This window comes from Carassius auratus, unplaced genomic scaffold (assembly GCF_003368295.1).
Source record: "Carassius auratus strain Wakin unplaced genomic scaffold, ASM336829v1 scaf_tig00013793, whole genome shotgun sequence".
Lineage (NCBI taxonomy): Eukaryota > Metazoa > Chordata > Actinopteri > Cypriniformes > Cyprinidae > Carassius > Carassius auratus.
This window is the reverse complement of record NW_020524447.1, coordinates 148,836-174,396: the sequence shown is the minus strand read 5'-3', so window position 1 is coordinate 174,396 and position 25,561 is coordinate 148,836. Positions and strand designations below refer to the sequence as shown.

The window sequence follows — 25,561 nt, the reverse complement described above, 5'->3', positions numbered from 1 at the left end:
TCATTTGTATATTTTGAAATATATTATATAATATATGTATCATTAATATATTATTAAATGTATTCAAATATATAATATATTAGAAAATAAAAAGGGAAAATAACATATTACCACAAAATTTAAGAAATATATTGGTAAATATATTTTCCTTTCGTATGGGGTTTAACAAGTTCACAGCACTTTTCTGCATCTTTATCGCAGAAACAAATTCCACTGGCCTTGTTTATGTGGTGAAAATTCGATTATAGTCTATGTTTCACTGTGACCGTTCTGTTGCTAAATGTGTTAACTGAGAAGGGAGCACTTGATAACAACAAGGGGTATCAGCCAGCTGCTTCTCTAGTAAAAAATAGGTCGAGATGTATCTGTAGTCTTTCTGTGGGCTTCATTTTCATCATTCGTGAAAAGAGCTTCCCACACAATGTGCTCTGTACACAAATGATGAGGTAATGGCTTTGCTTCTGCAGTGTGTCTCATTGAACAGGAATGCTCATGGCCAGTGTGTGTTATTGTAATTAGCCGACTGTGGCTCATTTGCAGCAGCCCATTGAGATAAAGTCAGCCAAAAAATGAATCTCTTTTTGATTCCCCCTAGCGGGTCTGCAAAGAACGTAATTATGAGAATGTATTAATGAGCACAGAGTATGTGAAAGAAAATACTGTTTGAGATAGCACTAAAACAGATTGGCTAACACACACAATGGTGACTGGATATTATCAACGCTATAAACTACAGTTATTATTCAGATTTACGCTTTAATATGCTCTTGATATACACCTTTGCTAATCTGAATCAAAAAGGTTCATGGATTGTATTCAGTCTTCCAAATATCCAAAACCTCTTTCAAAAATCAAACCACACCTGGTAAAACCGGACTAGGCTAGTTTCAAGCTGTATCTTTCAGCAGAAATAGCTGCAATAGAGAACAAATGACAAGCAGCACTATGTTATCAAACTCTCTTCTGTCTTCCAAACCCTCACTCTGTCCGCCATTAGTCAGTTAAAGAGACAGTACCATTTCCCACTCAGACTATTATGCTTAAATAAACAGCAAGATTTTAATAAAACCATTTTGATTTAACATTTTTAGGAAATTATACTTGTCTCTGCATATCCTAGCAAAATCTTGGATAGAAAATATGTCCTGAAAAACTCTAAAATTATCAAATATAAAAACTTTAAAAGTATAAACACCTAACACTGAAGTGTAGCATTATAGTTAGAAAAAAAAGGCTGAAGGCTAAAGGTTCAGATATGAAGAATCCCAACCAAAGATAGACAAAAACACTGCACACTCTAAGAGCTAGGCTGCAAAAACTAATACACCAAAAAACACCAGCATTATTCATTTAAGAGAAAATTAGAAATGGATTTCTTTTCCACCATCTCACATGGAAAGAAAGCACAGCATTGATCCATCCATCCATTAGAACAACACAAACTGGTGATGGATTTTTGTGCTAATGTACTAAATATAAGATCTTTTTCTCAACTGGCCTATATAACACCTTGCGGTTGACTCAAAGGGCAAAAGTCAGTTCAATCATGCATCTAGACTGATTGTGTTTTTTTTCAACTGCCCTTTAAACCAAATCGTTCCTTCTACTTTTGCTGGTTGGTCTGAGAGTCTATTGTAAAAAATTTTTTTTTTTTTTTAATTTCAGTCTACAAACCACATACTGATATATGAGCCCATTTTTTTAATCTTTGTGCTGCATTATTTACACATAAAAAAGTATGTCCAGAGCTGTACACATTTAGTGAAATACTGATGGATTTATTGGATGAAGCATTGATGGTGTTTACTTCACACTGCTATTGTATTAATTATGACCTAAAATTCAATCTGAAATGAGTTGCGTTTGAGAAGGGTCAAGCAGTTTTAATAGCTATGGCCATTCTGTTTATAGATTTAAAACAATGTGATATCAAAAGTGGAATACTAATTTACTGTATCGTACACACAGTCTAATTCAGTGACTGTGGTGACAGCAGTGGCAATACACATGTCACTCAAGTGGCCATCCCCCTAATTATGCAGAACTTGAAGGCTTAACATAATTTAAATGGATGAGTTATACAAAAATTCACCCCCTCACAGACGAAGACCACTTTTTGTACCAGGCTTTAAACACACACACATACACACATGTCTGGTCAGCTATCCTTGTGGGGACTCTCCATAGGTGTAATGGTTTTTATACTGTACAGACCGTATTTTCTATCGTCCTTCACCAACCCTACACCTAAACCTAACCCTCACAGGAAACTTTCTGCATTTTTAGATTTTCAAGAAACTTCATTCTGTTTAATTTATTAGCTTGTTTACCCGTGGGGACCTCAATTTAGGTCCCCACCGTGACACGAGTCCCCATGAGTCTGTGTGTATTCAGGTTTAAGTCCCCACCAGAATAGAAAAACAAGAACACACACACACACACACACACACACACACACACACACACACACACACACACACACACATATATATATATATATATATATATATATATATATATTTGTTTTTGCTGTAAAGTTGTGCGTTTTAACACAGGGAGCCTATGGGACTGACTCTCTTTTAGAGCCAGCCTCAAGCGGACAGTCAATGAATTGCAGCTTTATTCACTTCAGTGTTGGTTTCAAGAAAGAAGGTTGCTATTTGATCAATAAATAATAATAATAATAATAATAATAATAATAATAATTTTGATTATTGTTTTTTTCATAAAACACGAAATCATATCTTGAGTAATTTTACTTGTAAAGTAAACACATCTTAATTCCAGAATTTGTAGATATTTTTACTATAAAACAAGACAAAAATACTAAGGAAGAAAAAAAAAAATGTTTTGCAGTGAAAGCCAACATAAAAAAAACAACAATGACTAACAACTGTTCAACATCCACTTAAAAATGTATAACATCTAGCTTACTTCCTTATAATATACTTTTCTAATAAACCAGCCATTGTATATTACAAATACTCTTTCTTCTGTAAGTTGATTTTTGTTAAAAGCATCTGCTAAATGCACATTTACATTTAGCTGACGCTTTTATCCAAAGCAACTTACAGTGCATTCAGGCTATATATATTTTTTTATTGTTATTATTAGTATGCATGTTCCCTGGGAATTGAACCCATGACCTTTTGCGCTGCTATCTCAATACTCTACCTCTGAGCAACAGGAACACAGGAAATGCAAAAGTAAGTATTTCTCACCTGTAAACAAGAGAGTCATCATAGGTTCCATTATACTGAATCTGAAACATGCGTATTCCAGGTATATTCCTCTGGAAGTTAAATTTGATGAGTGCTGTGGACGAGGTGGCTTCTGCCATAACCACCCTCTTATCGGAGCTGGTCTTGGCATCGCCAGTGTGGTTGCCGCCATTTGCTCCTGCCCTTGTCGAAGTGGAGATGTCAGAAGAGCCTGGGTCAGGCTCCTGGATGTTATTGGTGCTGTTGCTAATGTGTGGAAGCTTGATGATGACGAGCTCAATGGTCTGGTGGGCCTCCCCAGCGGGATTTGAGGAAATGCACGTGAAAGAGCCTGTGTCCTTTACTGTGCTTATCAGAATGTCCAACGTGCCATTGTTGTAAACCAGCGTGCGAGACGAGTTTGAAACCAACTTCCCATCGGGAGATATCCAGTGAATGGCAGGTTCTGGATCTCCCCTAGCTTTGCACTTCAACGCAACCCGTTGGCCCTCCAGGACCCTCATCTCGTGAGAGTGGCGGGTGATGAGGGGTGGCTCGCAAAGGAACTCCTCCTCCGGGATGGACCAGAAATAGCGTCCAGAGAGGTGCAAAGGTGTGGCGCAGGTCTCCAGGTCATCCTCGCGATTGAGCCGCCGAAGCCACAGAAGCTCACAGTTGCAGTGTAAAGGATTCCCTCCAAAGCTCAGAGCAAAAGAGGAGGGATTCATTATGCCAGACGTAGCCAGAACCTGCGCCCGCTGGAAAAGTGGGTCCGGCGGAAGCTTCTGGAGCTTGTTGGAGGTCACGTCCAAGCGGTTGAGCTTCTGTAGGAGGGAAAAAGTCCCCTCAGGAATGTATTCGATCATGTTGTGGTCCAGACTAAGAGTGTGTAGGCTGGTCATCTTTTGAATGGCCTCCCAGGGGATGGTCTCCAAGTTGTTGTAGGATAAGTCCAGTTCTTCGAGGGCTAGTAGGTCGTTAAAGGTTCCCATGTGGATGAGGGTCAGTTGGTTGTTGTTCAGAATCAGGTGATGCAGCTTAGACATGCCACTGAAGGTATCGTTGGTTATTCGCGTCAACCGGTTGTGGTCTAGATGCAAGGCTCGTAGGTTCTCCAAGTCCGCAAACGCATGTGGAGTGATGAAGCTTATTGTATTCCTTGACAAAGTAAGGTCCACCAGCTTGGTCATGTTGGCCAAGTCTTTCCGTTTTATGCTGGTGACAAAGTTATCCGCTAGCCGGAGCTCCACGGTGTGCCTGTCGATGTTGGGCGGAACAAAGAGCAGTCCTTTTTTGGCACAGAGTGTTGCGAGGTTGGGGGATAAAACTTGACAGACGCAGCGCTTCGGACAGATCTGGGCCTTCACTGCCATTCCGATAACCAACAAGCAGACAAGCAGTTTTTCCATTTTTACACCTAGGGAAAGGAGAGAGAAAAAGACGAAGTGTGTGATTAATATACTACTGTGCCTTTGAACTACAATTTTAAGCAAAGTAGGCCTTTATTCATTTAGAGCATAATTGCATTTGTAGATGTTTATCAAACACCAGTGCTTAGCGCAGCCAGAATGCATGTGATAACAGCAGGCCATTGGTTATCCTGCAGTCATTTCAGGAAGTGTGATAAACAGTTCATCTTGCACAAACAAAACCCTATGTCAGATGTAAGATATCAGCAGTTTTGTAACACATCAGTAACATTCTCAAGTTCAAAATCAGTGTAGTCAGATCCCAGATTTTTGTCAGATCATTCTTTTGCGGCATTAATTAGGAACATTTACTGTATTTGTCAGTGGTGGACAGTAACGGAGTAGCTTTACTTCGTTACTGTACTTAAGTACATTTTTCAAGTATCTGTACTTTACTGGAGTAGTTTTATTTTGAGCAACTTTTACTTTTACTTCACTACATTCCAAAGCATAAAATCGTACTTTTTACTTCACTACATTTCATAAAACATATCGTTACTCCCTATATCACGTGCTCCGACACGCAGAAGCGGTGTCTGATTCATCATGAACGAACCGAGTCTTTTCAAAATAAAACTTTTAAATCGGATCGCGAATCGCACCAAACGATTCGTTTACTAATTAGAATGATCCGATTGCAGCTGTTCTGGAGTCGATCACTCACTGATTCAAATGAACCGTTTAGTGCGAGTCACCAGAAGTAAGAACCGGGAGATCTTGTGAGCGCGCGTGCGTCTGGTGTTGCTAAGTTATGTCGAAATTTTGGATTAATCATTGTAACTGAAAATCATATTTAGGTCAAAACTGTCAGTTGTTTGGGAACTAAATCCGTTGTAAAGAGAGATCTATTTAAGCCCACTCAAATGCTCGAGTGCAGACGATGCAGACACATCAATTTTAGGTAAGAAAACAACAACAACAACAACAAAAAAACCTTAAAACAACACAGATTAAATACAATAACTCATGCATGTTCAAATTCACCGCTGCCGTAATGTTAACAGTTTTATTAAAATGTCCTATGTGACGTCTGTTTTTATATTGTTTATCGACAGTGACGTTATACATATGTATATTGTTTGGATTAACTAGACGAGTAGACAGACATGAATGTTCATCGTACTGAAAATAAGTAAATATTGTTAGCTGATGCTAACTGTCTAGCTAACAAGCTTGTTGGTGCTAAGTTGATGTAATTTTTAATAAATGTCCAAATATTTTTATTCAGCCACACACACACACACACACACACACATATATATATATATATATATATATATATATATATATATATATATATATATATATATATATATATATATATAGATAGATAGATAGATAGATAGATAGATTACATCTGGGTAGAAAAGAAAGGATGTGATGTTCAGAACATGATAACTACAGTAATTATCAAAGTGGGAAGAGATGCACCCCGTTTGGCCAGGGGTGTTTTTAAACCACAGACAAGATTTGAGAAGGAAAAAATCATTATTAAATTTTTTTTATTATTTTTTTCCTTAAAATGTTCTTCCTAACTTCAGGCCTTATTATCATGTCATATATACAGTACAGACCAAAAGTTTGGACACACCTTCTCATTCAAAGAGTTTTCTTTATTTTCTTGACTATGAAAATTGTAGATTCACACTGAAGGCATCAAAACTATGAATTAACACATGTGGAATTATATATGGAATTATATACATAACAAAAAAGTGTGAAACAACTGAAAATATGTCATATTGTAGGTTCTTCAAAGTAGCCACCTTTTGCTTTGATTACTGCTTTGCACACTCTTGGCATTCTCTTGATGAGCTTCAAGAGGTAGTCACCTGAAATGGTCTTCCAACAGTCTTGAAGGAGTTCCCCGAGAGATGCTTAGCACTTGTTGGCCCTTTTGCCTTCAGTCTGTGGTCCAGCTCACCCCCAAACCATCTCGATTGGGTTCAGGTCCGGTGACTGTGGAGGCCAGGTCATCTCAGCACCCCATCACTCTCCTTCTTGCTCAAATAGCCCTTGATGACTTCAGTGTGACTCTACAATCTTCATAGTCATGAAAATAAAGAAAACTCTTTGTATGAGTTTTCCAAACTTTTGGTCTGTACTGTAACTTTGATGTTCTGTAAAACAACTAACTTTAAAATACTTTTTTCTTACTGGTGAAAATCAGATGGTCATCTCTGTTTTCTCTCAGGTACATCACAGTGTAAGCTTCACAGTGAACATTACTCTCATCAGCGTAGTCCATATCAACAACAAAAATATATCTTGACTCCATATAGTGGTTATTTTGGAAAAAATCCCAGGTATTTTGAGCAGTAGGATTATAAAAAAATGTGCTAATATAAAATTAAATTAAGTAGCCTATGTAAAATTGCAAACATCTATCTTGCAGTACTTTTTTACTTAAGTACATAAAAAATTTAGTACTTTTGTACTTTCACTTGAGTAAAATTGAAAAAGGAGTACTTTTACTTTTACCGGAGTAATATTTTACCATATGTATCTGTACTTTTACTCAAGTACTTGATTTGTGTACTTCGTCCACCACTGGTATTTGTGCAGACTAAAAAAAAAAGGATGTTTTTTTTGTGTTTTCAGACCAATGTATTAAGAAGTTTAGATAAATTTAAAAACAGTCACATAGTTTAATGCATAAAGATCCATTTATACTGTGTGTAAAAAAATAAATAAATACAAAAAATGATTTTATAAAGGCGAGGTTTTTCCCCAAACAAAATCATTACCAAATTAACTGATTAAATTATTACCTGGAAAATAATTTGTACTACAACAGAATATTTATGTATTTTTGTTTTTACCCAATATTAAAATACAAAAGAAAGACAAGGCCAAAAGTAGCTTATAATAAGTGCTCATGGCAACACAGCTCAAAATAGATCGATGCCGTCTCTAAAGGAGTGTGGGTTTATTTCAGGCAAAACACATGGCTAACAAACGTCATGCACACTACAGGAACTATTTTAACTCCACTTTATTAGAGGCAAATTAAGAAAAACATTAATTCTTTCTAAACCCAATATGCCCTTTTCATCTTCGATTTCAAGGGTTTTCAACACAACATCTTCCTTGTCTCACTTTCTCACACTTCTCTGGACGGTGTGATGCATTCTTTCCTAATGTAGAGTCCTTCACTCTCCATTAGAACTGTGTGGGTGCGCAGAAGAGCTGTTTCATAATGACCGTGTGTGTGTGAACAGGGAACGCTTTTGCAAGACCCTGACCCAGTGGGGGAACTGTATAATATTTAATTATATAATTATGCTGAGTTGAGTATGTAATGACACAATACGGGGTCTAACAACTCTGCACTCACAGAGAGTACTGCATTAAAATCAGCCATCATTAAATGGTAAGAGAAGCTGACATCAGACTATGAAATCATGAGGATTGGTCTGAGCATTAGTCCTGAAATGACCAGAAGGACCATGATCATTGATTATGTCACCTTTCAGAATAGGACATTATATCTGAAATATGATAATTTGTTATTGCTTATTTACCCTAATGTCATTCCATACAATGCAACTGAATAGTTATTAAGGGCTGTTACATCATGAATCATGTGCTATATTCAAAGCCTCAAAGACATACATAAGCATTGAAAAATTTCCCTTCCATCACAACAGAAACCATACCACACAAAATTTGTGAAAGGTAAGAAATGTGATGAAAGGGTAGATTTACCATAAACAATTAGCTTGTTTGTTTCATGCACATACCATTTTACCTTTATTCATGACACCTTTATGGTGCTTTCTAGAAATTTTTGGATCTTTTGTTATATTATTATATCATAACAGTATTTATTATATACTATTAAAGTATGTGTTAATATTTTTAATTAGCTTTTATTTTTATATTGTCCGTTTTCATTTAAAAAAAATTTAACTATTGGCGCTTTAGTATATATGATTTTGTATATTGAACTTTTTATATTTCTATTTAGCTTTAATTTTTTTCAGACTTTAATAAGTCTGAGTAATTTAAGTAAGTAGTTAGCTGCCAAGGCAATCTGAGATTTTATTTTGTTTATTAAAAAAAAAAAAAATCTATATTTAAAGTTTAAATCAGCTTTATTTCTGATAATGAAAATCATAGTTTTAGTGTTTAGTCTGGTGTCAATATCCAGTCTGACATCAACTTTTGTGCTTCTCGGAAGAAAGATAATCGTACAGGTTAGAAACAACATGAGAGTGTGTTTATTTTTGGGCATTCCTTTGAGTGTAAAAGATGATGGAAAGATGACATTTGAACATGGCTGGGCAAGATAAAATACCTCCTTGCTCTCATGTGAAAGATTCATCCAGTGAAACTATCTTCGGCACACAGTGAAACTCACAAGAGTACCACAGACCCGATGCTGCTGCCCAGTCACACAGCAAATGCAAAGATCGTGTTTTTTCCCCACACTGCAAGTCTTCACTATTGATTTTCATTTCACCCTGCGGACAGGACAAAGCAGTGAGATTTGAGTGAGCAAGAGAGAAAGGGCAGGCGAAAAGAAAGAGCAAGAGAGACAGAGAGAAATGATGCTGTAATGGAGACTGATGTGTTGTGCATATGAACAACAGGGAATAGTATGTAGAGTGTATGATTCATGCCATTGGATCTGATTCATGAGCCCTGACTCTTCACCAGTGCAGTAAAGCATAAAAGGCCTCGGCAGATGTGCATTAGGTTTTGCCTCAAGATGAACTGAATAATGTGTTCAAGCCACATGGTTATGCAATGATCAGTGTAGAAAAACCACAATCGTATTCGTGTTATCTATATGGTCTAAAAACCTACACTGTATAGGAATCTAAAGCAAGTTGTTAAAGTGCTTGTTCAGATAGTTCCTAGTAGTTATCAGCAATTATCCAAGCCGCATTTTTACATCATTAAAGTTAACAAATCTGCCCATTTTACCTGTGAAAATGACAACCTCATCACAGATGCTGATTGAACCTGTTTAGTTGTTTTGTGACAGATATTCATAAAGAAAACCACAGATAAACTAAACGTGTTCATGATCCCAGCTTACAACACCCATAAATATTCTCTTTCATCACCCTTCTTTATCATTTATGAATGCAGATTTGAGAATTACCACATTTGCATTTCTCAATTCTTGTACAAACTTAAATAGAGACAAACTTCTGAACAATAGGCCTAATTATCCTGCATATTTCATGCTTCATTAAGGTCAGCTAAGTGATAAAAAAAATATTCAAAAAAGAAAGACATGTTTTTGACAAAATGTCAGTCTATATAAAGAAAATAAAACTTTTTTTTTTTTTTTTTACTTTTTACTTTGTTCTTCTTCCAATCCCGTTTGAATGCATGACTTCAGCATTTCCATTTAATAAGTTCTGATGAAGGCTTCACAACTTTCACCTAAAATACTTTTCAAATTAAAAACTTTTTACATGCTTTACCAAACGCACTTGTCCAATCCTTCTTTCCTGGCCACCCATATCAACTCACTTTTCAAAAACAATTTACCTCAACGCACAAGCGTTTCAATCGTTGAATCAGTAAAATTCTCAGCAGCATTTAGAAGCATCGGCTGTATCCAAAATCCAATACTTGCCTAGTAAATAGTAGGCGAGAAGCAGTATATGAAAATAGTTATATGTCTGAATTCACAAAGTATGCCCCAAGTCATGTACAACTTATGCACTATTCTATGCTGTTCTGTAGTATAAACAGTGTAGTGTGTTCACAGTGAAAATTCCAACAAGGAAAAGCACCTGGATAATGCAAAAAAAAAAAAAAAAAAAAAGAGTACTTCACACAGGCATAGTATTGGCTATACTGATAGAACATACATTTATGTGGCTACAAATCAATTACTGACTCAAAGGAAGTACCTAGTTGGATATTATGGGATTTTGGATGCAACCACAGTTTCATATCTTGTATACACTGATGACTTATATTTTGGAATTGAATTCAGGCTTATAAACAGAATGCTACCATGCTGCATACTGCTGCAATATGCATACTGTGCACAGTATGCACATTTTCTGTATGCACAGAATACCCAGGTGACCCATTACATTGGCAACTGTGTGGAATACTACACCCCACAATGCACCAGTGTAATGGATGAATCAGTGGCAATATCAGATGTGATGCACGTCTTTCTTGACTCATTCTACCAGAATGCAAAATGTTAAGACATATTTACATGAAAATCAAACTGCAAATCTACTGTCTATTCTTTACAAGAATTTAAGAACTAACAATATAGAATTCTAAGAATATAGATTTGTAAGCCTAAGCATTATTTGAAGATCTATATTAATCTGCACTTGTTTGGCTAAATAAACCATGCATGGGATCCGGTATCCTACATAATCTTCTAATCTTCTAATCTAATGAAACAACATCAGCAATCCCTCCCAAAATGCAATCTTCAGACCCACACACATACTGATGTAAAATATCACTGATCCCATTAAAATCCTTTTTAGTTATTTAAATACACCAAACAAAAAGTCACTTTGTATTATTCTAAATGACAAGTGACCACACTGAATATCAAGTAGATGGTGTATGCACAACAAACACTCATGAAAAGTATAATGATAGCTACTGTAATGAGGAAGCTGGAGAGTGCTGTCAGTCACTTTGACAGGAAGCATTTGCCATGCACTTCACTGTGAAGAGCAGCCCCAAGACAAACACTCACTAATCAAGCATGTCTGAGAGAGTATGGGCGTTTCACCCCACCACAGCCCTTAATGAAGTGAGGCGCTCGGTTCAACCATCACACGTATGCCATGTAACCCTCTGTGGTTCTTTATGCAGGGGTGTGAATCTGCCTCAGTCCTGAGATGGGAAACATTACCAACAATGATGTTCTAATGATCATATTAGATCAATATGATCTCATTTTATGATCAAGGAGTGAGCAATACTAATGATTACTATGTATTTAATCAATTTATAATGTATGATTGCCTTTCAACTATTTTTAGGTGTATAAAAAATCTTTACTGCTTGATATTTAAAAGCGGTATTTCTTATAATGTTTTAACATACAGTACAAAGTAATTGTTACATTTAATCTCAATATTCTGACCTTTTTCTATTTATCTATCCATCGAAACGTCCCATTACAGAAACAGGCTTCTGGATGCAGGAACCATGTTTGTGTATTGTGTTTGTAACAACTGTGTGTTGACCTGAGAGAGACAGAGAGAATGAGAAAGACATGATGTACAAAATCCTATGATTATCATGAATCATTCATATGATAAAACATAAAAACTGCTACATAATTTACATTGGTTATATTTTTCACACACAATGCACGCATGCATTTTTAAACGCTCTAAAAGGAGATGTTTTCCTCACTGAAAATGTTATCATAAATCATTTAAGACATATCAACACAGCAGAGATGCAGGGCTGGATTAAAAAAAATAAAAATAATTAATTAATAGAAAAAGGAAAAATAGAAAGATGTAAAACTCATTCTATAAAACTCTCACCAGGCAGACATTTGGTGCAATGAGGGGGTCAGGTTTTAACCATTTAACCCTGCTGGTAGATGACATAACCGCAGTCAAGAAGCATTTCTCCAACAGCCAATCAAACGTAGCCATGTATTCTTACAAAATGTATCAACAAATCACAAAGATTTATTTATGATAAAGAACATTTTGTCAGTGTATTTTTTTTTCTGATTAAGAAGGTCTTTAATATCTGCATAAAAGTATTACAGACCTCCTTGGTTGAATCCTCAATTACAGCATGATTACGGATGGACTAATGGATGATATAAAATTCTAAAAATATATTTGCAAGAATCATAATAGTTTTTTCAAACCAAAGTAAAATTCATTTAAAGGTGATAGTTTACCTTAAAATGAAAATTATCTTATCATTTACTCACCCTCAATTTATTTCAAATATGTATGAGCTTTTAATTACACTTTATGTTAAGGTGTCCTTGTTGCAGTGTAATTGTACACTTACTGAGTAATATTAAATAACTACATGTACTTACTATGTAATTTTGCACAAGTCTTTTTTTAATAAAAAAGTAAGTACATGTTATGTGTGACAGGGACTCCTTAAAATAAAGTGTTACCAAGCTTCTTTCTTCTGTGGATAATAATGTGGATCATGAAATAATATATTTTGTGGGTAACAACAGTTGCTGGTCTCCATTTACTTCCATTGTGTTTTTCTCATACACTGCAAGTCAGTAGGTAAAAGCAACTGTTCATACAGGTTTGGAATTGTTTTATATTTAATATTTAAATTCTTCAAGTGAACTAAAAACTATTTTGTATAAAATGAAAACTATACAAAACAGGCATTTCCATACATATTCTCCCACTTTTGCCTATGTATAAAATGTTGTAACTGCTCACCTCCCATTTCTTTAGGGTAAATTCTAGCTACATTTTATATTTACAGGTTCACCTGAGTTTGCCCGGGCCAAGAATGAGAGCCATTTGCACATTAACTGTATTCCCAACACCACTAACCAAAATGTGGCACAATGTGAAATCCCATTTCTAGCCCATTTGCACTACGAAACAGTGATGCACTGCATATGTCAGCCTAAAGATGTTTTTGAAGAAAAATGTGGAGACTTTTGCTCCAGTGGCTGGGAGGGAGGCTCTGCTTGTTCTGGAGGATGTAGATCCAGACAGCATTTTTTTTCCTCACGCTAAGTGATGGCAGCAGCATTTTTCAGGCTGCTTATTCAAGATTAATCAGCACCTAATGGCAAAACAGAGTGCTAAAATCTCCATAAAAGAGAGAAGGGTACAGACTAAGAGAGATGGATTGAAATACAGAAAGGGAAAAAAAAAGAAACATCAACACATCCGCAGTAGTTGCCTGGAGCAATGACCAGCCTCAGCATCACTCCCACTGACACACACGCACAGAAACACAATAAGACAGAATCCATACTAAACATCTCTCCTTACTGCATTCCCTCCATCCTTTTCTATCATTTCCTTCTGTCTAGCCCTTTCCCCTCAGCTCATCTTTTTGCTTCCTCCCCCACAGGAAAACAAAAACACAAATGAGATCTTTTTGAATATCTCAGGTATTTCTTCTAGACATCAAAAGAAGGATTTAGCTGATATCTGCTACAATTCAGATCTTTTCTTTGACATAAAGACCCTATAATATCTCTAAACTATGAAGTCAGCATGCATTTCAATAGGAAAGAGAAATAAACAATTTCTTTATTTTCTCAACAGTTTTTCCTAGATAGCAATAAGATGACATGCATATTTCGGAGTCTCCTGCTTGTCAGTTTCTTCTACTGAGAAAAAAGACCTCAGTAATCTCACATTTCCACAAGAGTTTCAGAAAAGATCAGTAAAATCCCACACAAATCACGAATGATTTTAATACTGAAAGTTTTTAACATCTACATTTTTCATTCCAGGAGTTATGGAAGCCTGTTTCTAGTTTTTTTTTTTTTTTTTCTCACACTTCTTTCCTTGCAATTCTGAGAAAACATTAAGTCAAAATCGTCAGAAATAAACACAGAATTCTGAGGGGAAAAAAGTTGCATAAGTTTGTATCACAATTCTGTTTATATCTTGTAATTTGAACCTCTTTTCTCTGACGTTTGAGACAAAAAAAAGGCAGAATTGTTGGGGGGGGTCAGATTTTTATTTTTTTATTATTACATTGTGAAAATGGGCTTCGTTAGGATTGCTGTGAAATAAACTTTCATTAATTTGTAATCTGGAACAAATTATATAGTTATTAAAAAGTTCAACATTCTAGTCTTCAGCTTCTCTGATATTTATTCTAAGAAAAAGACCACATTGATCTCTACAAAATCTCAACAATTTCATAAACTGTGCATATTTACTATTAAACATATTTACTCAAAGCCAGTATGAACTTCTCCCCAAACCAAGCTTTTCTGTGCTACAGTATCTAAATACATTTTATAAGCAATACTCATGAATACTGTAAGTCAACATTTGTCTAATTTGTATGTATTTCTGTCCCTTCTAAGAGTTACAGCAAAAACATCTGAGAAAAACAAAACTGGAAACTAATGATTAAAAAAGAGCAACCTCTAAGTAACATGTTTCTCTGAGTGATTAATCAGGTTTTTTTTTTTTTTTTTTTTTTTTTTGGTCCCGTCTGCCATTGTATGAAAAGATGTGAAAATAAAGCAATATTTTACACCTCTTCCTGCTCTGCCAACCTCCCCCAATTTTCTGGAGTTCCGCTTTAGAGGAGCAGAGTGCAGCAATCATGAGAAATCTGTGCTCTGGAAAGATAGCCTATTGTTCAGCACTGATCAAACCCTGAGAAGGGAAAGACTGTGTGACTGTGTGTGCGTGTCAAAGACGGGAACAACAGCTCGACAGAAAGAGAGCTGGCACGCAGGTCACTTAATTGGAAGAGAAAATGAATTCGGCTTTGCATACGATGGGATGAATTTTAATAAAGCACATGAAGCTTCTGACAGAGGACAGATCATATCAGCGGAATCTCATTTCTCGTTTGGTCTCTGTGCAATGCCTGGTGTCTGAGCATGAGCAGATGCATCTATGCCCAATTAACCTTTTAATGCCACCAGTTTATTATAAGTAGCATTAAAGTAAAGCTTTACCAAAGTAAGGGGTTTTACCAAAGTAAGGGGGTACTGTTAGTACAAAAAAAAAAAAAAACTCTTAATTTTCATAAAACACTGCTTTATATAATGAGGGCCACCACTAATGATTTAAATATTCTATAAAAAAAATAACAAATCACAAGTAATCTAGTTTTCTATTATAATAAACGAATGAAAGGCTACAGATATGAAAATGTTCACCAATGACTCACAGATGAGAAATACTGCTCCTAATTTTAAATTCCTGTGAAATAATTATTTCGTTCATTATCCAATCTGTAGGATGTTTATGGTTGCTGAGCAACATACCAAATTAGCTCATTTCTATCAAATTTAACTGATCAGTGGTCACAGGTATGCATATATCAGCTAATGAAAACAGCTTCAAACATAGCTGATCCAATCAAAATTCAGAGCCAGAACTATAATAAAATGGTTTTCTGTTAAATTACTGTAAGAAGGGAATAGCCATGAAGCTGTAAGGACCAACCAATGAGAAATATTGGATTCAATTGAAGTGAAGTCACAGGTATGCATACATCAGCTTCAAAAACAGCTTTTATACCTGGCTGGCCCAATCAAAATTTAGAGCCAGAAGTATAATAAAATGGTTTTCTGTTATAGTATCATAAAATCTGATTAGTTATAAAGCTGTACAGACCAACCAATGAGAAATATTGGATTACTTGTGACTTGTCTCCTCTAGAGTTCTTCGAAGAGATCTCAACAGTGTCTAAAACTTTTAAGATCAGCCAAGATGGCAAAGTCTACTATCTAAAATCAAAAAGAAAAAGAAAAAAGTTTTGCCATTCGTTTTATAGTTTTGTACTCGTTAGTTCCAAAACCTTTTCATAGTAATGCAATAGAAGAACCAACAGTTCTTGAAAGAACCTTTCTTGCCATGGAAAAATTTCATCCCCAAAGAACCTTTCAAATTTAAAAAGAGCAATGTTTTCTTAGAGCATTTTCAAATGTTCTAGGAACATTTTATATTCTAATGAACCTCTTACCTCTATAAAGAACCTTTTGTGGAATGGAAAGGTTTCACACTTCACACTTCACACATAGAATAAACATTTTTGGTTCCCCAAACGAACCATTTTGAAAAATATAAAAAAGAAATGTAAAGAACCTTTTTCCACCATAAAGAACATTTTCTGCATTTGAAAGGTTTCATGGATGTTCAAGATATTTAGAACTATCAATGCCTATAAGAACCTTTTTTAAAAAGTGTATGGATGTTAAAGGTTCATGGAACCACAGATGCCAATACAAACATTTACTGCAGCTAACCACTTAGAAGCAAACAACACTTGAGCCAATGCTGTATGCCAAGCAACCTGAGACTCATCTTGACATGGCGACAAGCGTGTGCATGTGCATGCTGGCATATGTTAATAAGGTCTCTGTGTGGGATCATGTGTCTGATGACTGAAGCTCAGCGGGAGCTGTTCTGTTCTGTCTGGCTGTCAGTGTTTGACCCAGCGCATCCGCATCCGCACACACACACAAACACATACCAACCAGAGCCCTTTTCTGGTGACTCTTTGGCTTCGCGCAGCCCCCTGTAGCCTGCCTCTCACAGCTCGTTAGAAGATCCTTCACCCCCCGCTGGGCTTCCGCCCACCTTGGCAGCTGATCACAACCGATGGAGAAAGCCAGCATCATCGGCTCAAGCCGGGAGAGGGGAGAGAAGCCGGCGAGTGTGGAAAGAGAGAAAGGCCTCCAGATACTTATGCTGGACTGCTACCACAACCCCATCGCTTTTGAAGCAGAGGACCCTGAACTCTTTGATCTGTAACAGAGCATCTGTAGCACCTCCACTGGGAAATGAGTGTGAAAAGATTGATAACCAGAAGGTGATAGGTTGAAATCCCTCTTCACCTTATTACCGTGACACTAGTCTCAGCCTCACTGACCGCCTACAGTCTGTTCACTGACCACCTGATGCATATTGCACACATAAATGATAAAATCTCAAGAGTGGCTGGATTTATTTTTACAAGTCATTTTTACAAAAAACAACACATTTATGGAGAAAAAAAACAGTTTGCCAAAGTTTGCCAGGATAGTGGTTCCAAATTTTGTAGATTAGAACATACCCATTCCCATATTTCAATCAAAATAGTGTTGTCAAAAGTACCAACCGCAATACCAGTTGGTTCTGAAATGTTTAAAACTTTTTAATTGCTTCTGTGTGAACGCTCAGTGAAGAGCGTGAAGCGAGGATCATTGTAGCCAATCACAGTCAACAGTTGACTATGTGAACACAATGGCCATTCAGCAATGCTTAAGAATCTGTTCATCAGTGCCCAAATATTGGTAGAAAATAGTTTTTTTATTATTTTAGTACCAACTGGTATCACGTGGGTACTTTTAACAACACTATTTCAAAATATGAAAGCATTAATTGTTCAAAATTAAGACCAAGGGCCAGTTTTACTAAACAGGGCAAATAAGTACAAGAGCGCAATTCCAAAACACCGCAGATAGGCTTGGATATTTTTGCGGGTGATTTACTAACAACACACTAATTAAAGAACACAGAAGCGATTTTCATGTAATTTGGACAAGACTAACATCTCCATGTTTATTACAGAGGTGGGAGGGTCTGTTCTGTACATCTGAGTGTCACAGAGATCATGCACTCTGTCTGTGGGCATTGCGTATAGTCATTCAGATTGATTACCATTAGTATTATTGCACAAACACCTTGGTGAAACTAAATGGCTAGTATAGCAAACAATGTTAATGTGTGGTTACTTTAGTTTAGTTAATGTTTTATTGTATTTTTATTTTATTTTATGTGTAGTAAACCCATGTTTAATTTTCATTAAGGTACATCTCTAATTAAAAAATTATGTAATTGAATGCGAAAATTAACGCGAGTAATCTTACCTGACACTGCTACAAAAGCCAAGTCTTAGCAGTTTACGTGATCTGGCTTTTGATTTTATTATTGTTATTTTTTTATTATTATTTATTTGCCAGGGAGCAAATATATCAAACATAGGTGTGGTAAGACCATCTATGGTACTTCACGTTGGCCAAAACACACAAAGAAACGCGTTGTGGAAAAGAATACCACTGGCAATCACAGACATTCGCATCCGGACAGGATTAGTTTTCTCAGAGGACCACTGAGTTTGCTGAAAAACAGTACGTAATTTTCTCTGGAATTTTTACAGAGGTTGTGTGAGAAAAACACTGATGTAGCAAATTCGGACGGGATTAAAATCACCAAGTATGTCTGTGAAACACAAATTTCTCTAACGACCCCCTGTAAAACTAGTCCTGTCTGGATAGGGCTTAAGCATTCATAAATAAATTCCCTCAGTATTATCAGCAGTTTTCGCATTGCATCATTGCATCAGTAGAAGCACTACTTAGTGTATTCTACCTGAGGAGTTTCATCGTATCATCCATCTTACAACATTTGAAGACATCTGCACAGACGATACCATTCTCTCTTTCAGCTTACACTGAGCAAAAGAGAGTCAAAAGACATTGATCTTAACATCTCATTAAATAAATGCTAATCGTTTTGTCTTATTAGTGTTATTCAGACTTTTACTACATAAAAAATAGCCATAATAAGTTAACTGCTGGTTCTTCTGAGCTCATCCGCAGTACAATCAGATATATGGCAGCCCTCACCATTATCAAAGGCAAAACGGCAATGGTAGATAAGATGAAAAGGGTTTATAATGTGTGCTTTCCAACACACCACCCAGGGCTGAAATACTCTATCTGACATTCTGTGTGCAATTAATGGGTGAGGCCTTCACTTTTTTTGGTGGCTTTAACCCACAAGTGCCCTAGACACTGTTCAATGTTATAAAGCAAAATAGCTTAAATTTCCATCTATCAGTACTCATGATTGTGTCACATCAGTGATTTTATGTAAGGGTTTCTGCTTATGTTATATAAACGACTCTAAGAGCCCTCGCTATTGAAAATGCTTTGTGTCATCATAACCTCTGCTAAATCTGTTAAGCAGATGTATTTCAATTCCATCATAGATACAAAAATCTACTCCCCACTAAGAACCAAAATAGGCTCAATGCCAATAAACAGAGATGATTTTAATATTAAACGCCACTATTGTCAGAAATATTTTGAAGGTCTTTATCAAAACTAATCTGTCTTAGTAAATGAGTATAAAATCTCATCTGACAGATCAGAACAGAGTAAAATCCTGTAGAAATGCAGGGTTCTGAGAAGGAAAAAAAACTGACATTACATTGAAATTCTGGGAATTTAATGAAAAAAAGTTTAATTTAAAGAATTTTAATTTTAAAGGTGACATATTATGCCCCTTTTTACATTATGTAATATAAGTCTCTGGTGTCCCAAGTATGCATCTGTAACGTTTCAGCTAAAAAAAAACACAGATTATTTATTATATCAATTTGAAAATGCCTATTTTGAGTGGAAGCAGAAACACGCTGTTTTTCGTGCCTGTGTCTTTAAATGCAAATGAGCTGCTGCTTCCGTCCCCTTTTTCAGAATAGAGCTGTGTCATTACAGTGCTAAAATCATCTGTTTTGGTTCTGATTATCATGTTTATCAAGCTGAATTCATGCTTTTTAACCATATTAGTTTAAGCTTCTGATATAGGGTTTCCTGAGTGCACACATTAAGCACATGAACAGAGAGCGGCTGTCACAGCATGTGAGTACTAAACTAAGTTCTTATTCACACACAAGTTTACATTAAAAACACACAAATTACAAAAATAGTTGGTTATGTCTGTGAAGGTTTTAGATCTGTTTGGCAGCAGCAATATACAGTAAATAAATCAATAATTCCACTGCTCTCTTTTTAGTGTTCTGTTCTCGTCTGTGCAGCCAAAGACAGAACAGTTTTGATCAAACTTTCACAATGGCAGTAGAACTGGTACACCGTTGTTGCTTGCAAAATCAAAATGAAGGCACCCTGGGTGGAAGCTTACAGATTAAGGGGTGGTAAAATTATAATGAGATACCTTTGCCATGTCACCAAGGGAGCGAGACCGGACGTGCTTGTTTTCTCAGACGCTTGCAGAAAAAGGCTTACCAAAACAAAGTTACTGGGTTACTCTTCTTAACGTGTCCTTGATTGGTAGATGCACTGATTATAGCACTTAAAAACCTGGAAAAGTCAGATTTTCAAGATATGTCACCTTTAAAAAATATATTATGTTAAATTAATAATACACATCTCAGGGTATGCACTAGGTTGCTATTCTAATTAAAAGAAAAGATTTTTAACATTTATTTAAAAATGTTTTTCCTTATATTAAGTTTATTTATTAATTTTATTTTCAACTCAAGATTCTTATGATGGAAATCTACCTGAAAAAAAAAAAAAAATATATATATATATATATATATATATATATATATATATATATATATATATATATATATATATATAAAGGCATTTTCACTAGTAAGTTCAGAAGTTTGGACCCCACTGTATGTGGAAATAAAATAAAAAGTCAAAAAAGAAAAGAAAAAAGTTTAATTTGAACATTGTAAATCATGTCAGAAACACTTCCAGGTCTTCGCTTTTGTAATGTTTGCAGGTGGGTGTGCTTGCTTGGCGTTTCACTCGAATGTACTTGCCATTAAAGTGTCTCTAAGTATGTAAAGTGAAGCAAGCATCTTATCTCTGAGCTTAGAGCTGGCATTCACAGTTGGGAAAGCTAGGCTTTATGAAGATCAATAGTCCTCTCCCTTTCTCTCTCTCTCTCTTTGGCTTTACTCAGTCTTAAAGTAAAAAAAAAAAAAAAAAAAAAAACACCCAGTGAGGTGATTACCTCATGCATGAAGTTCACATCACCCTTTCAGCAAAGCAAAGCTTTATGGGATTACAGGAAAACACCAGTGGAAAACAGGAGGGTGAGTACAGGATAACTGTCTGTGCACCTCAAAGGAGAGGTTAAAGATAAGGGAATCGTCTTGTGTCGCCGATGGCATTTGAGCTAATGCTGTTAGTCGCGAGTGTCCTCGCAAATATTTGCAAATATTATAACTTGGTCCAAGCCTTTGCAAAAGGTTGAATCAGTTTGTCAATGCTTAAAGCAGTTTTTTTTTTTTTTTTAGTTTTTTGAAGAGGGATATCAAAATATCTGCTTGACTGGAGTAATGGTGAAAAGGTCAGAAGGTAGATCTGGCTGTGATATTTCAAATATTACTGTACCGATATCGTCTAATAAGGATTAGTTTTAACAAGGCACCCATGTCTACAGACTGCCCACAGACTGTATGATGCAAAGTACACACAAAATAGCAAAAGTTTATGAAAATCATAAAAGGTTATGCAAAAATCAATTGGCTGGCTGACTCAAACAAAACTTTTGAAAGAGTATATGCATACCTTGAATGACAGAAGTGTAAGTCAAATGCATAAAATGTAAGTAACTATGAGATAGATAGAATAATAAAATAGGAATATGGTCAACTGAATCATGCATTTTATAAAAGCCTAAGATACCTGTAGTTTTTTTCTCTTCCCACGAAGTAATATTTAACAAAATGTTATGCTTAAAAAGTTCAATGCACAAAGGAAAATTATTATGTGTTAGATATCTCAATATCTTATTGTAAAAACAATATCCTGAAAAATATCTTAGATTTTCATATTGCAAAATGACAAAAATGCATACAGTATATACTGCGATAGTTAATATATTTCACAATGCATAATAAGTGTTTCCGTGGAAAATAACTATCATATAAAGATATTCATGGGATTTATTTCATTCTGACCACAAAGTCAACACATTTTCCACTAGTCTGATATACCTTCATTTGAATGAAATACCACTTGGTTACACATTGCTCCATTATTGCGGTATCATTGATTTTATATGTATTCATCCCTATATCTCAAAGCAAACAGTAGTTGGTCATTTTACAGCAATCAGCTGTGTTTAAGTGGGCAAATCTTGGCCCAGATAAGCCAGAATGTGGAGTAGACTTCATGGCAATAGTCGAAAGCTTTGGCTAGATCAAGCAGCTCTGGACTCTCTAATTGCTTCTCCTGACCTTCACCCCAGGAAATGTAAATAAGCAGAAACCTAATTAAAATCCACACCCAAATCCAGACCTAGAATGCTTCAAGGTGTGCCAGACCTTAAAAAAAAAAAAAAAAAACATCCTTATATAGACATACCAGAGGATAACAAGCTACCAAACCAAATGTTCATGATGCACAACAATAAAGAATTAAATGATTCAAATCCCAACAGCAACCACAACTGAAAGGGCTGTTGGTGGGATTTTATATTCCTTTAAGTATAAATAAATGACACCGCTGTGCATGCAAAGACACGGGTGCACACCGAATAGATATGGTTTCACAGTATGACACAGATGAGGATGGCTAAATGTTAACAGACCAACATTTTTCCCAACATGCATTTGTTTGTTTGTTTGATTTGATTTGACCCCTTAATCTTCTTGTTCATTTGCAATGCAGGGGTCACATGGTTCCTTGCAGGTATGAGGACAGCTTAACCCTAAATGTCTCTGTGGAGTTGATCATTGCCATCTGTGTGTGAGCTGGTGTGGTTTGATGCACACCCTTCGGCTATCCGCACCAGCCGTGAATAGACATTAAAACCTACAACAGATGGACACACCACAGCTCTGTCAAACAGAGGACAAGTAAACACACAAACTCACGGTTCGGAGAAATAAGCGTAAATAAGCGCATAATGCAGCACACAATGTGTGACAAAAGCAATGTCTTTCTGCGAGCTCATTACTTCTTGTTTCACCTCAGTGTCTTGTCCTGCAAACTGTAAATCATACAACTCTACAAAGCATCCTATTGTGCTATAGTCTCCACACTCAATGTTTTTATTGCAATACTCTCAACAGTATAAAACGACCCTTTCTTTGGATGTCTCCTTGTCTTTGAAGAGGACAGAACTGAACATGGGGAGAAAATGAACAGATTTTTGGTCTAAGCATGACTGGCACCGGCGTGTGTTTTTTTTAGTGTCTGTTCCTTCCTATCCTTCTCTCCAGCAGGGCTCTGATCTCATTTGCCTCTAGGTATTGATTTTGCATTTAAGGATTAATGCAGAGACTAATGGACAATCAGTCGGAATAGCGCCCCACCTCCCTCTCAGTCTTCTCGCATCAGAAGGAAGGGACCGCAGCGATCTACAATAAATTTGTTTTGCAGCAATGCTCGCTGTTGTTTTTGGCAAATCATTGGCTTGTCTTTATTGCTCAAGAGCTGAAATTTCAAGATGCTCCTCAAGCACATCCTTTTTATCAGAGTTGGAGACTGGAACCAAAATATTTTATTGAAATGTCAGAGAAATACCATAAGTATTTCAGTAAGAATAGGTGACACACAAATGAATATTTTGTCCAGTATTAATTTAGTATTATTTATATACTATTAATTTTTTTATGCTTCCGTTAGAAAGTTATCCACTCGCACGGTTAAAAGATTATTGCATTTTGGTCAGTTCCTCTCAGCACAGGTACTGTATAAACTTTGTCAATTTTTGACAATCCACTCTCTATGTACAAAAATAGAAGCTTGAGCATTCTGCCTAAGATCTCTTATTGTGTTTCTGTGAGGAAATATACAAATATAATAGTGTGGGCATGACATAAATGACATAAAGATGAGCAAATAATGACAACATGTTCATTTTGGGCTGTCTATTCCTGGAGAAATCCAGTTAAATGCTTAGCTCATTTCTCACTAAAAAGTGAGCATAATAAAAGGATTTAGAGATAAAATGATCCAGTCTGGACTTTAGAGCTGATGATTTTGTCTATGCAGCTTTACACTTGTCATTTGTGCATTTATTTATTTTTTAGACCGGTCTGGTTGAGCCGGCTGTCTCAGCTCCTCTGGGTTCTCAGCACCTGTGTCTGATGCACCTGGGGTCTCTGCAGATGGAGTTTCTCCTTGCTCTCCCTGTTGCGGTTTCATCCTTGCGACTCTCCAGTTTGAATGTAAATCGCACTGCCCATGGCTATGTCTGGCTCCTGCGTCTCAAACATTCCCCATCGTTTCCCCTCTAGTTCTTCATCAGCAAAGTTTGGCTTCGAGGCAGAAGGTCGAGGCCTCTCTGATCAATGCTGCATGGAATGAGGGCGCTATTTCACTTTAAACCTGCCTGTGGCATTCACACATGCACTAACACACACACCTAACGCCAACTGTGCCGGTGGTGCAGCTCAGGTCGCGCTCCCTCCTGCGATCCAAACTAAATGATGCATATCCCATTATTCAGAGAAGTAGGTCACAGTTTATATACCACTGGCTCACACAAAAAGCACAATATCTTGGCCATATCTGGGACACGGTGAAGAGACAAAAACTGTTTGTTTAAGATTTCAAGCTTACACCACTTACATTTGGTCTCTCAGAAGATTGAGAGGTCTGGCCAGGACAGGCCTCTCAGATGTCGTTCTCAATTATGTCACAATGTCTGTCTTAGTGGTCCTGTTGTGAGAGCCACCAGTCACCATCCCACACACTGACTAAGGGGTTGTTCAGATCACTTTTAAAGGCCCATTAGAGCCACTTGCCAAAAGCAAATTCCCTGGCTGATTGTTCACCTACCGGTCTGACAGCTCAAATACATTCAGAGAGTGCATCTCTGCTTACAAATACAAACGATGAGCTTTTTTCAGTTTTGATGCCAAGGACACTGTTCCTAAAATATATGTTCAGCTTTACATTTTCATGGATACAGCAGCATTATTTTAATATCACTGAGATAGTATTATAGTTTTTATTAGCTAATATTTTCATTTTTTTTTTTTTCCTTTTTTATATTCCATATTGTTGTATACATTTTTATTTAAGCTGTAGATTTTTTTTTTTAATTTAACTGTTTTATTTCAAATAATTGATTTTGTAATCATTTTAGTTATCTATAATAATCCTTATTTTGTTTTATTTATTTTTTTGGCTGCAAATACTGTGTGTGTGTGTGTATGTGTGTGTGCTTACAAATACTTTATATATTTATGTATTTATGTATAACAGAATTAAAATTAAATAATCACAATTAGTCATTCCATGACCTCCGAGGCTCCAAAAAATCTTAGGAAACCAGAAAGAAACAGGGATAATGTAAAAGTAGCATATTGTTTCACCGGTGCTCTACCACCTTCTTCTGGAGCCCACTTTGAAACCCCCTGGTTTTGCTGCTGCTTTCATTGAAGAGTTAGACCACATTAGTAACAATACAGTAGCTAAGTACACTGCGATGTGAATGATGATGTGTTCAATTAATGTGT

General features: G+C 36.2%; 1 protein-coding gene across 1 annotated transcript in view; it reads right to left on the bottom strand.

The window, feature by feature from the left end:
* The window catches only part of LOC113074181 (leucine-rich repeat and fibronectin type-III domain-containing protein 5-like), a 53,203-nt gene that overhangs the window by 5,372 nt on the left and 22,270 nt on the right, over positions 1–25,561 (bottom strand). Inside the window, exon 2 of the mRNA XM_026246936.1 lies at positions 3,222–4,617. Coding sequence (XP_026102721.1) covers positions 3,222–4,609 — 1,388 coding nt within the window. The 5' untranslated portion in view covers positions 4,610–4,617. The remainder of the gene's footprint in view (positions 1–3,221; positions 4,618–25,561) is intronic.